At 38.9% G+C, this 13884-nt stretch overlaps 1 protein-coding gene across 1 annotated transcript in view; it reads right to left on the bottom strand.

The window, feature by feature from the left end:
- Positions 1-8447: 8447 nt before the first annotated feature.
- LOC124118898 overlaps positions 8448-13884 on the bottom strand; it is a 29335-nt gene continuing 23898 nt past the window's right edge. Inside the window, exons 18-20 of the mRNA XM_048381409.1 lie at positions 12445-12565; positions 9665-9737; positions 8448-9143 (exon numbers count right to left, since the gene is read on the bottom strand). Of these exons, the coding sequence (XP_048237366.1) occupies positions 8952-9143; positions 9665-9737; positions 12445-12565 (386 nt within the window). The 3' untranslated portion in view covers positions 8448-8951. The remainder of the gene's footprint in view (positions 9144-9664; positions 9738-12444; positions 12566-13884) is intronic.

The following is a 13884-nucleotide window of genomic DNA, read 5'->3' as shown; positions in this document are numbered from 1 at the left end:
CCATTCTCTGGTATTTACGCTTAATAGCTACATACGCAAATAGACGTGTTGGGCCAAAGCTTACTATCGTACGGTTGGAATTGATATAACTGTGAGGTGTCGTCACTCCAGAGCGACATTTGAATTTTTAGACTGAACGCGAGAGCGACATGCGGTAATGCTTTGAAGTTTTCATCTGTTTACGTAAAGGATCAATATGTTTTAATATAGGATTAGTATGTTCACCATGACCACATCTCAGTAATTAATTATGATTTGGTAATCATACTTATCATTGTGGCACGTTCAATCTGTGTCAAGCGAAGACATCTGCAGTGGCAACCACAGATGTTCCAGGTATTTATATATACGATACAACTATAATTATTTGTAATTTGTTTAAGTATAAATTAATATAAATAAAATTTTACAATTTGATATTAACAATATTTTCTTTTAATAGATGGACTTCGAAGATGCTGCTCGCACAGTTCTGGGATGTGAATGGAAGCGTTGTTTCTTCCATTAATGTGCTTTATATAAATGCACAACAATTAATTGATATTTCTAACATATCTATCACTACGATGTTACCCTAAATGATGCTACATTCAGTCACTGGAATGAGAACAAATTCATGTTAACCCTGAAACAAAATCAGATTGAATGTCCTGAGACATTTGAATGCATATGTTTACATTTTCAATCTGATTAAAAATCTTTTTGCCATTTATGTGTGAGCTCCGGTGATGTGTACCGGTCACGTTATGTTGCACATATATACTGGATATAAATAAGTTTGATTCCCAGGACAGTTGTTCTGCGACCTATAACTTGAAAACTATGTATAGATTCTTTTCAAACTTAGTAAACACTTTCCATACCAATAGGAGAGGTGCAGTGATATTTTGATATGTGTATTTTCTTTTTAACTACAGCATTTGTACGACCTATAACTTAAACACTACTTCGTGCATTCTGTTCCAATTGGGGGTACAGTTTCTATACCAATATTAGAGGTGCAGTGTAAAGATTGATTTCGATAAGTGAATTTTCCTTTTTTCATGTTTTGAACTGAGAAATATTTTTATACCCCCGACCTGAAAGGTATAGTTTTACCAAAGAATTCCTCCTTTTCTTCCGTCCGTCCGTCCATCCGTCAGTTGAGTTTCTGAAAATAACACTGTGTTTATGTTATTGACTTCAGTGCGCCATATCCGGCGTAGCTTGCGGCTGAAGCTCCAGTGCATCTTGGAATCATTCCATTACTATGTTATATTATTTTATTGTGCTTTTAAGAGAAACCGACTCACACGTTAAGGCATCAATATATCTCCAATATCAAGATTGTTCTTCAGGTGATGTTGGAGTCGAGGTCAGGGGTATCAGTGAATGATTTCTTCGCATTTTACATTTATGACTACAAAAATATGAAACCCACCCAACCACTTTAATCCAGGATTCATCTCGGTCAGCTTTGCTAGGAATTTACTAGTTCACGTGACTATCACGCAACCCACACAATCTGGCCTCGTCGTGACATTTTTGCAAACATTGTTCGATACACATTTTAAACCTTTACTTTGTTAACAGATGATTGGTCGGCATGCGGTTAACAGTGAAATGTACCCATCCCAAGATATATACATACTCTCCAACGAACTGTTTTATTTAGTAGATCCAGATAACTAGTGTTGTAGTGTTAAGAAAATATATCCTCCACATGAGTACCAAACACCTTTTGAAAGCATTACTAAGGCTTTGATTGTTGAAACCCCGAACCCTGATTGAAGCTCGTTTCTGATGAAATTGTTGTAGGTGATTGATTGTCACCAATAGCTGTCATTGTTTACTCACAGGGACGTGCCTTGGGAACTCAAGTAGGGTCAACAGGTCAGCGGTAAAGTGGCAAGAGCTGAACGGATGTCGAGACACAATCCAAACCGACGGGTTATGTAAATGACACGCGTGTTCACCGTGGAGTGTTCGCCGTCTATTGAATGGAAGCCTTCAAGATAACAACTTTAAAGTCTTCCAGCTAATATTTCGTCTGACATATATATCTTCGAATTTCTCATCCTATTGTGTTTCATAGTTGCGTCTTGTGGCAGTGCTGGCAAATATTTTCTTTCATAATTTGTAAGCAAATATGTCCATTTCGGTCAATGACCTTTTGACCAGACCTCCTGTTTAGATCAAGCACATGAGGAGAAGCGAAATCCTTTGTATTTAAATGATTCCGAACAAACAAATAAAGTTCATGTATCATTTCTTTGATGTAAGTTACAAAACTAATTATTTTTAAACCAATTTCAATGTTTGATGTTTTGCTGTTGTAAAAGTGTAAATATCCATGCGGTATGTTATCCAAATAATATGGACACGGTGCGATATTCTATTCTTAATGTTAGGCATACACGACGAAAAGGCATGGGAATATTAATGGAGAGTCTGCTGTGCAATAAGTACCAAAATGGATCCATCTGCATGCGCGCGCATGTTTCTAATTCCAAATATTCAATAAGAGTGCCCTATAAGCACATTTTTATTGTGCACGTAGTAATGAACAGAGAACATTTGTCTGCGCCACTTACAAAACCTTCAGCTTTGTGTGGTCACTGTTAGATAAACATGTTATTTGACAAGAAAAAACAAAGATCTTCTTTGTGTTTGGAGAATGCCTTGTTAAACGCTGTTTACTCAGTATTAATTAAGGAAAGCACACCTAAAACATGGGTTATAATGCATCTGCTGTACCTCGTCTAATAAACACTTATGTCACTGAGAAGGGTATTAAATCACTCAACTGCGGTGTGCGTCCCTTAGTCGTGACAGGATCTGGTTCTCTCTCGATTATTTACATTTAGCTAGAATGTTGCTGCATTAAATAATAAACAAACAACTTGATAGTGATTCAAAAACAGAAAAATACTTTACAGAGCGTGGATTAAGTATAGTACTCACATTGATCAGCGTGAGTAGATTGTACAATTTGTATCTATAGGGAATGTGTAGATTTCATACAAGTCCAAGTTTATTTATAGGGCTCGGGCCAGATACAAATAGCAACACCGTATACATCCATGCGGACAATGCGCGGCTCAACATTTCAGATTAAACAAGACTGGAGACTTGCTCCCCTACCAATCCCGACGCACCCACCCAACTAGTTGCCTAAGTCTATACATAATTACAAATATTTTCCTATCTTGATCATAATGCATTCTTTCTTTCATTCATACTTTTCCAATCGAAAAATGACGTTTCTGCGACAGTCTTGCATTAACTGGACAAATTTGAAAACACTAGGGTGTACACATGAGTAACTTTGCAAATAGAGCCGTCTTAATTCCATATATTTTGGACACATTAATTAAACATGGTATTCGTCCTCTATATCAGTTACATAAAATGAACATAGACGCTGTTCTAGCTGTAATTTGGTCCAACCCATCTCCCCTTTTAATCATGAACATATGTGAACTGAGACTAAAACGTGTTAGAGCTACTCGGTATTTCATAACATCAATACTATTAAGTTACATTTCAAAACATAAGGAATCCTTCATTTGATAGGTACAGTCTGGTTTCGCTGAGGCTTGATAATTGGTTGGATGCAGAGACACATTGTCATTTGATGGTGGTTGCAGAGACACATTGTCGTATGATGGTGGATTAGAGACACATTGTTGTATGATGGTGGATGCAGAGACACATTGTCGTGTGATGGTGGATTAGAGACACATTGTCATTTGATGGTGGATGCAGAGACACATTGTTGTAAGATGGTGGATGCAGAGACACATTGTTGTATGATGGTGGATGCAGAGACACATTGTCGTATGATGGTGGATGCAGAGACACATTGTCGTATGATGATGGATGCAGAGACACATTGTTGTATGATGGTGGATGCAGAGACACATTGTTGTAAGATGGTGGATGCAGAGACACATTGTCGTATGATGGTGGATGCAGAGACACATTGTCGTATGATGATGGATGCAGAGACACATTGTTGTATGATGGTGGTTGTGAACTGCAGGCAAACCATGGACTACATTTATGGATTACAACGTGTTCTGATGTAGCTCAATTCCACAAATAGGTAAGGTTTATCCTTATGTTCACTTTTCGTGTAGCCTTTGAGGGTTACAAGGTATATATCTAAATGTATGTTATGTTACTTGTGGAGTGGTGACTATGTTAGATACATGTGTAAAAACTGTTTTTGTTGTGATTATTGGGGCAACACGTTATTTGGTGGTAATATTATCACCCTTGGTGTTATAATTAAGTTTTTTACAGAACTCCATGTGTGTTCATGACCCTCCTTGGTGTTTATTAATTTATATCACAGATCACATTTATAGTTGTCATAAGATGCCATAGTACCAAATCATTTGTGTGATGAGAAGCTACTTGTGATATTTAAGTAACATATATATAATTTATGGCCGTTTCGAGATTGTTTTACGGGTTTTTTCTGGGCCATGGCTACATGATTATGGGACTACAGGACTACCTGAATCAGTCAGTCATCTGAGTAAACCGATTACAACCTCACAGCTTGTATCATTGGTGGCCTATAACAACTGCAACGTACTCGGTAATCCATATCGTAACATCATACTGAATATCATTCACTTAAAACATTTCAGATCGCATTCAAAGGTTTCCATTTCATTTTGAGAAAACCTTCGAACATGTCTATCCCGTGTATAGAGTGTTCCAAAGACGTGCGTGATCGTCAAGAGGCTGAAGCTTGTGACCAGTCAGACAAGTGGCCGCTTCGAACCTGTCGTACAAGGATTAGTCGTGAAGGCTACAGGTAGGATGCCAAAAGTCTGATGAATTTGGAATGGTCATCTCTGCCATGCATATCTACTCTCCTGCAAGACCAATAACCTATCACCATCATCATCACCATCTCCGCCGACCTAATGGAGACCGACAACATCGTGAACCGACCCTCGACGCTCCCGAAGATGACGATTCCAAGATTCCAAGAAGATGCCATGATCAACCCAGTTCCAGACACCGTAGAACTAGGTCACTTCGACCTCACCGACTATAGAGAGACTTCCAGCACTAGAGGAGAATCCAAGTTGGTCGACCGTAATACTTAGTATCATCATTATTTGACAGTGAATCATAAACAGATGCTCATGATATTGTCGGAATCGTACACTGGACTCACTTCTATTTACAACTTGAAGGAGACGACGTCAACCGGCGCAATTTGATGATGTTCTAAGAAGTTGAGGGTATCATAAAAAAAACGCGAAACAACTACATGTGCAAGTGTGTAAACAAGATAAATTGAAGATCATGTCATTATTAGTTTTTTGGACTGCATTTGAGGACTAAAAAGGTTCCACAGTCACAAATTCCAAGATCAGTTTGGTCTGAATTGTCATTTATCAAATAGATAAAGGTCATCGGAACAAGGATCGCGTAAATGGATCACGAGGTATCAGATGCATAAACTATGAAAAATGCTAGATAAATGCTTTTCTGGCATCATTCAATAAATAGGAATTCTAGGTCAATGGAACTAGCATATATCAAAATAACGCAAATCTACCTAGTCTAGCATATCATAACTGACACTGTTAGCCTAAAAAGGTTATTTTACAGGTTAACTGATGCTAAACTTGTAAGGCATGTATGAAACGGCCTATACCCTGAGGAAAACACCTCTCCTGGCCCGTGCATTCTTACAGGTGTAAGTGTCACCTCAGTAGGGGGTGATGGTCTGATATACTTTGACGGGTGTAGCAATTAAGATACCTGTATGTACTTATTATATTTGCTTTGAAAAAATATGGAATCCTTGAAACAGGATGAGTATTGGAAGGTTGGACTTTTGAATGAAGACGTATTTGTTGTTCTCAAGACGATTTCTTTAGTCCGGATCTGACTCAGCTGATGGCGTATCTGAATCTGTAATATGCCCCAAAGTTATGCAATACAGCTGATATCTTCGCCGTCACCTTATCGGTGCTGATGTTCTTTTTCAAGGACGTGATCTTCAGCCTTTTGCTATACATCTGGTGTGATTTTAGCAAAGGCTGAGGTGATCGCCATTTTGACATGTGTGAGTTTGAATGTTGTGTTATGTCTTTACAGTTAACCCAGATAGGGTTATACTCACAACGTGACCGTGCTGTGCAACCAGAACATTTGTACTTTACTGGTTTCTTATTCAGGTGAAAATTCTCCATGAGTTGAGGACCTACTCGATGGTCTAGTGGTAGAGCATCAGACCGGAGAGCGGAAGGTCCGGGTTCGATCCCCTGGCAACGGCATACCAAAAGACCTTAAAGGATGGTACTTTTTGTTACCCTGCCTGACGTTGGGCAGTAAGGGGCTAAAACAAAGACTGGTCGGCTTGGAGTCAGTATACTGTGTCTGAGTGGGGTATTCATGTTAAACTGTGGCATGGTATCTTAGTGGGATAGCATTATAAAATCGGCATAAGTCGGGACTAGTAGAAGCAGCCACACACGTTCATGCACGTCGCTTTATAAGTGCAATACTTGACGACGCGGGGTTAAACACTATTCACCTCACTCAGCCCACCATGAGTTTAACTTGAACCTGCTGTAAGTCATGGATAGAAGGTATTGGCTACTAAGTCATATCTTTACTGGATCAGTTTGGTTCCAACAATTTTGGGTGACTGGAAGGTATTGAGAAATAGCCAACATTGTGCCGGACGTAAAAAAAATCTTGGTCCAAGAGTGCTTAGGTTTAATCACTGCTACCTGGGTGAGTCATTTGTGCTAGAAATGAAGATTAACTATTTCTTTACATTATGTCTGTTCACAATTGCTTACAAAAGCATGATAGCTCCATGTGATGCTTATTACCAAGCCGTGGTTATGAAAACATAATGCTTATTATATAGGCGTGCAATGAATAAAAGCATAAACGTAATTTCTGTCTAGTCTAAATCTGTCCAATACACGGCCGAGGTACATCTACCTACTGTTGCGAAAGACTTCAGATTCCTTGAGTATCAGGTTTCTAATGCACTCAGTATGTCACTCGTTCATATCTCTGACTTGAAAGATGTGTATTATAGGTGCAAACTTTACTCTCAAGTACTCCAGTTGACATCTGACAAATAAAAGGGACAAAACCCTTTCCATATTCATCAGAAATCTCTGCAAAAGCAGAATCGATTGTACGAGTCCGACTATATAATGAACATGTGTTAATGAATCACTATCAAATAGTGATGATACCAGGTGTTGGCTAAAAGGTGAGCGTATCCTGCCCCAACGATGGCAGCACTCGTCACTAACAAATGCAAAGTCAAGTCAACTGTTCATTAAAGAAATAAGGTACAAGTCAAAACAGAGAATTGCATGGGACATATTTGTGGTCACTTATGCGTCAAATTTGTAAATGTCCTCCACGTGTTTGCCATAAAAAGCATGGGACTTTCTGTTTCAATTTTGTACTGCATTGGTCATTTGTTTTCCAAAACCGGAAATGACATCGTCTAATGACCCACAGGTCCGTGTGCAAACCTTAGTCCTGTCCTCGTCATGCCAGATTCGTCCCAATTATGAGTCTTCGATTTATCACTTTTGGCTTTCGTCCCACATAAATCTAAATTGAAATACCGATAAAAAAGAAGAACTAAATTTACTTATTCACTCACTCACTCATCACATTTACGTCACAGTGAGTCGTGAAAATACTGAATCTATCTCTTTTTGTCGTGACACAGATCCGAATAAGAAAGGTCGGTGTGTATATTGGGTAAAAGGAACCGGTCGTAAAGGTTGGCTGGGGTTGAGATATTTCCGCGAGTGGCGCCTGGTTGTTAAGGATTTTGGAATGTGGTGTAGTACTTATTAACACATACGTCACTCATTCATCACAATAGGCACTGTGACTCTATATGCGTATGGATCGGTGGTTTGGGCCTCATCTGGACTGGAGCAGACAAACGAGTGGGTGATAGCATGAACAACGATTTCCACCGTCAGGACATTGTAACCACATGATCCCTATTCAAGTTGGCTCTTGTCCTCTCCTGAACATTGTGTGAGTGGAGGATGTTACCGGTAGAGCAGGACAGGCTTATCTTTTCCGCGAAAACATGGTGTCATAAATAATTTTCCGTGATCCATTTGTATACTTTTTGTCACTATTTTGCCTTTTACGCCCACTGGAACCTGTTTCGGCAGATAATGGAGACATTCTCTGGCGTTGACGTTCTGAACGTTACACAGATATGGGTAACTTGGAATACGTTTTAGTCAAGAGTCCGACTGATTCTGTACTGATCCAGATCTGTCTTGATGACATTGTCAGAACCACATTCAGTTTATAAGGTTGAATACGGGAGCAATAGTTGTATCAATCAAGACGTTCTCGTCATGTCAAAATGCTGCAAACATATACTAATTCATCTTGTATCTTAGTATGTAAGAAGATAGTACGAACTATTTTATTTTGATCACAATCGACGGTTACACAGTCTCAAAACACAATATTAACGAACTTATTAACGACCATTTCTAAAGGCCACTTATTATTTAAAGCGTCTCCATAGCGCCTTTTGTATGAAAGGATCCTCAATTGTAGAGCTATTATTGTGTGGTGATGTGGTTACAATTAAGAAAGAAACGTATCTGGCAAGTAACACAGTCGATCTATGTTCGATGTTTAACTGTATATTGTAGGGCTGATCATAAGGCAAGAACGGGATTACGTTGGGCGCTAAAACACACAGGGGCCGTTATGTGAGAAGAGCAAGACAGCAACACATGGCCAATGTCGAAAATTTGAACGGGACAAATACAAGCAGAGAATTTCAATTGCAATTGGGCATCATATAAATTAATGACGAAATGTTTCTTGTTCAATATATTGTTTTTACGTATAACTAGCACGGAAAACGCAAAACACATGGCAACTAATTTTTAATAAATCAGTGTTGTATTAGCAGCTTAACTTTCAGTAATTATATTACTCTGTTTCTTCTTCGGCGTTTCCCTTTGCTGCCTCATCCACTGCTTCATCTCCCGGATGGTCTGGGGCAGCTCCTGGTTGTTTGTTTCCGGCAGGTATCGCATCAGGAAGGTCACCACGATGCAGCATGACCCGAACACAGAGCCAGGGGCCCAAGGGTAGTGTCGATACTGCCACACAATAGAGACAAAGGGCATAGAAAATATGCTTCTGAGATCTGAATATGCTACCATCAACTGAGGAAAACAAAGATTCTTCGAATTCCGTATTACGTAATCATATTATTACATTATCTATGCTAAGTGAAATTTCTGTACCGAGTGGGTTTGCTAATACAAACAGAATATGACTTAAGCTATACACTATTTCCAGTAAGACATGTACAAGAGTTTTAACTCCATGTCGCTTTCCTGGCGGTTCTAATTACAATTAACAACATGGTAAAATAACTAAAAATTCAGGTAACAAAAAATACGTTTCAATGCCTTGTTCGTTCAGATAACACCAATGATGAGTCGTAGTCGTAACATCACGCTCACTATGTAACGCTGAACATACACCATTATTTTACTTTTTAATATCACACATGGCATCGCAAATGTGTGGATTTTGTTGTCTAACCCGGAATCCCCTCGGATGTCATAAAACATCTACATGCATTACCATGTATTACAAAATCAGAAAGTCTTACCAGTGTCCTTGAAAATGGAGCCAGTAACCCACCAATTCTAGCGGCCAGTGATGCTAATCCAAACCCTACGCTCCTGAAAATTTTACACAAAAGATGGATATGATTCATGATACATACGTAGATGGAGGCACAAGCATGATACATGTTTGTATGAAGGTGCTAGCATGAGACATGCGCGTATGAAGGTGCATGCATGATATTCGTATGATACGTGTGTACATGAAGGTACAAGCATGATACACGTGTGTATGAAGGTACAACCTTGATACACGTGTGAATGAAGGTGCAAGCATGAGACATGCGTATATGAAGGTGCAAGCATGAGACATGCGTATATGAAGGTGCAAGCATGAGACATGCCTATATGAAGGTGCAAGTATGATGCACGTGTGTATGGAGGTGCCGGCATGATACACGAGTGTATGAATGTGCAGGCATGATACATGTGTGTATGAAGGTGCAAGCATGATGGACGTGTGTATTAAGGCGCGTGCATGATACACGTGTGTATGAATGTGCAAGCATGAAACATGTGTTTATGAAGATGCAAGCATGATACACGTGTGTATGAAGGTGCAAGCATGGTACATGTGTATATGAAGGTGCAAGCATGATACACGTGTGTATGAAGGTGTTAGCATGATACACGTGTGTATGAAGGTGCAGGCATGATACATGTGTGTATGAATGTGCAAGCATAATACATGTGTACACGGATAAAAATCTGCCATTCGAGATTATCGCCACCCGTCCCACATCTATTTTAAGACAGATCTACCCAACCTACAATGTACTGAAACAGTTCGTCAGAATACCTTCCCGTCAAATAAATGTCTTTATTACAAAATGGTAAAAAATGATTATTTTTCCAGGAGAGTATTTATCTTGTTTTAATGTCAAATAATTTCAGGTTTCCTCAGCAAGATTTCGATGTTGTTCACATGACCAATTTATTGAAACTGGGCGCTACATGGATATTATAAGAGAAGAACACATTTTTCAATTGTGCGCCCTAAATGCCATTGAAGATGAATATCACTTTTTTATATACACAAAGAAAAAAGTTAAGCACACCCCTATTTCTGAACCATGACAAATAGCAAAAATCATGGCATGGGATGACTGAGCACAGGAAATGGGCGATACCTACTATTTTTTACCTTAGACAATACCTATAATGAATATGGAGCTGCAGGATCAAGTAAACGAGTTACTTTTGATGTTCCTTAAAGTCTCTACTTGACATGACACGTGAAACAGATCAGTAGCGGGTATAACCGCCACATGCAAGGATGACGCATTCCACCCTACGCCTCATGCCTCCAGTCAGACGTTGGATCTGTTGATGGGTCAACAACAACCACTCCTGGTGCAATGCTGCTTCCAATGGGCGTAAATCTTGAACAGGAGGATCTCGTCCCTGTTTGCGCCGCCCCAGAATATGAGGGTTCAAATCTGGGTTCATCAAATCAGACGTTATTGCATTGGCCGTCATGTAATCCACGACTGCATGCAAACGATGAGGCCTGGCATTGTCATCCATGTACTGAGGTCGAGTAGCAAGAAGGTGGTTGTCAAAATGAGGAACGACGATCTCAAAACGTCCCGGAGGTACCGAGCCCCTGTTAAGTTGCCCCTTATGGTGACCAAATCCAACCTGCAATCATGAGAGATACACCCCCGAACCATTACCGAGCCCCCGTCGTATGCAACAGTCGGTTTAATGTTCCTGGGGGTGTAGGCCGTGTTCCGGTGCCTCCAAACTCTCGTTCTTCCATCAGTGACGTTGGGCAGAAAGCGACTTTCGTCTGACTCCAGTTCTGTCGCACAATGCTAAACGAGCAGCTTTGTGGTGATCTCTCAACAAGGGACGCTTTATGTCTAGCCATCAGTCCTGCTGCTTTCAGCCGGTTCCTGACGGTTCTGGTGCTGAAAAGACGATTGGGCAACCACAGCTGTTTCAGACGAGTACTTGTTCAAAAGGGTTCTCTGCGTATGAGACGAAGAAGTTTCCTGTCTTCGCGATGTGTCGTCACAGGAGGACGGTCCTGTACATAACCGGTCTGAGCATGTTTCTCGACTCAACTGCTTACGATAGTGTGATGATACCCCCAATTCCGACCATTTGCATTACAAGAGATTCCTGCGTTTGCCATCTTGTGGCGTTTGATAATCGCCTTCGTGCCATGGTCACACAATGTCATGGAATAACTGTTTAAAACCGAGTTTAAGAAAGCAATTTTAACGTTTGGATATACTGCTTTTGGGGATACTAGAGGGCAGTGTGCTGCACGGGCATATCATGCATGGCACGTGGGCTTTCGTCACGCATGGCTGATTACATAATAGGGTGTGCTTAAGTTTTTTCTTTGTGTATATATTGCTATATGTAACAACATGTTTAAGTGGTCCGGGTGGCCCGGCGGTAGTAGTTGTATGGATGAAGTGCGAACTTGACCAAAGATGAAGTGCGAACTTAATTTTTTTTGTGTGTGTGTATGTCCATTTTATTCAATATTAAGAAGTATATACCTGAATATTATAATGTCAATTTCTTTAAATTCACATCTCGAATTGCTTACTTTTAGAAAAAATTGTCTATGTACATATGTCATGCAATGAGACACAGGAAAAATGTTATGTTATAGACTCTACTGCTCTGAATGTGTCTGTTATAAATTTACTATAGGCCTGTGGCCTCATTACGGAAATAAAGAAATCAAGTCATATCGTAATTGTTGTAACGTCTGAGTATCGGGTCGCCAGTCAAAGTGTCTTACCGTATTTTTGTTGGGAATATTTCAGGAGTATAAAGCCAAAGAAGATTAAACGTAGTCGCTATGGCAAATTTTCCAATAAGGGAAAATGTGGTAACAGCCACGCTGAAGGAGGGTATTTTATCTGAAATAAATGTAGAAGTTTGAATACATGAGAATGCACGCATGAAGACAAAGGTAAAACCTGTATAGGATTAGACTGATGTGGCTTTAATTCATGCGTATTTTTTTACAGTCAGTTCACGAACATATTGTTCATTGAGAAACTATAAAACAGATTGTCCAAACTAGATGGCAGTGACTGATGTAAAATTGTTTAATATACAGGATTTTTTGCGGCAAAGAAAGAGAAAGAGATAAATACATTTGACGCAGTATCACTAAAAAAAACTTATTTCAAGTCAAATTATGAAGTCATAAAAAGATATATCTATTTGCAGAAAACTTGTTGCCATATAAAATAAACTTTAAAAATACTTTCAGAGAAAAACATATATATTTAAATAAAAATGAGTTCAAACATGTCATGCAGTCATTCACAGATATATGAAATATCTGTTTTAAATATCACGACATTGTAACGTCATCACTGTAGTTAGAAAAGGATGCAACCTGTAGCACTATTCATCAACTTAAAAATAAATTTAAATTCAAATAATATTGGAACAATCTATCCAAAAATATATTTTGAAATATTTGATACACAGGTAATACCAATATTTGTATATGGTTCAGTCACAATTATGAGGTTACCGGCTGTATGAACAATAAGAACGAGTGCATCTTTTGGCATGTAAAAGTAGTTTATAGATTGGGAAACAAACGCCAAAATGCCATTGTCTACGGTGAATGTTGACGCAGTCCGCTTTATGAATTGGTTAACATTACCTGGAATGCACGAAGGGCGTATCCCCCCCAAAAGTATGTCACATGTTGATGTATTTCGACAAACGCCAAACAACTTGGTTCGTAATATATATTTTTTAGCATGGTTTGAGATATGTATGGCTAAATCAGACAATATAGCTTTAATATATAATATAGCAATTAGGGTATTTAAATAGATATTCTCTTACAGATGAATTTCGTCAAAACTGGATGTCAACACTCAACAATTATAGCTCCCTATGTGATGTGTAAAGAATATAACACAGTGCTTGAACCTGAAAGATAGTGGAGCATTTACAATGGCAAGAATGTACGCAATGATTTTATTTAATTAAGATGTAATGTTTTACTGTCACGACACAACTATTGAATAGTGTTTACGTATGTGTCCTGTTTGCAATATATCTGTTGAAGATGAATATCATTTCGTTTTGATCTGTAAACAATATATTGAACTTCGTAAAGTTTATTTGCAAGAACTGTTTTGGAAATTTACAACTATTGATAAATCCAAAAGTTTGTTGTGTTCAACTCAGGATGATTTATTAAAACGTC

The sequence above is a fragment of the Haliotis rufescens genome, unplaced genomic scaffold, assembly GCF_023055435.1.
Source record: "Haliotis rufescens isolate VD_foot unplaced genomic scaffold, xgHalRufe1.0.p SCAF_1, whole genome shotgun sequence".
Classification (NCBI taxonomy): Eukaryota; Metazoa; Mollusca; class Gastropoda; order Lepetellida; family Haliotidae; genus Haliotis; species Haliotis rufescens.
Note: the sequence above shows the minus strand (reverse complement) of the source record. Positions and strands in the feature narration are given on the sequence as shown.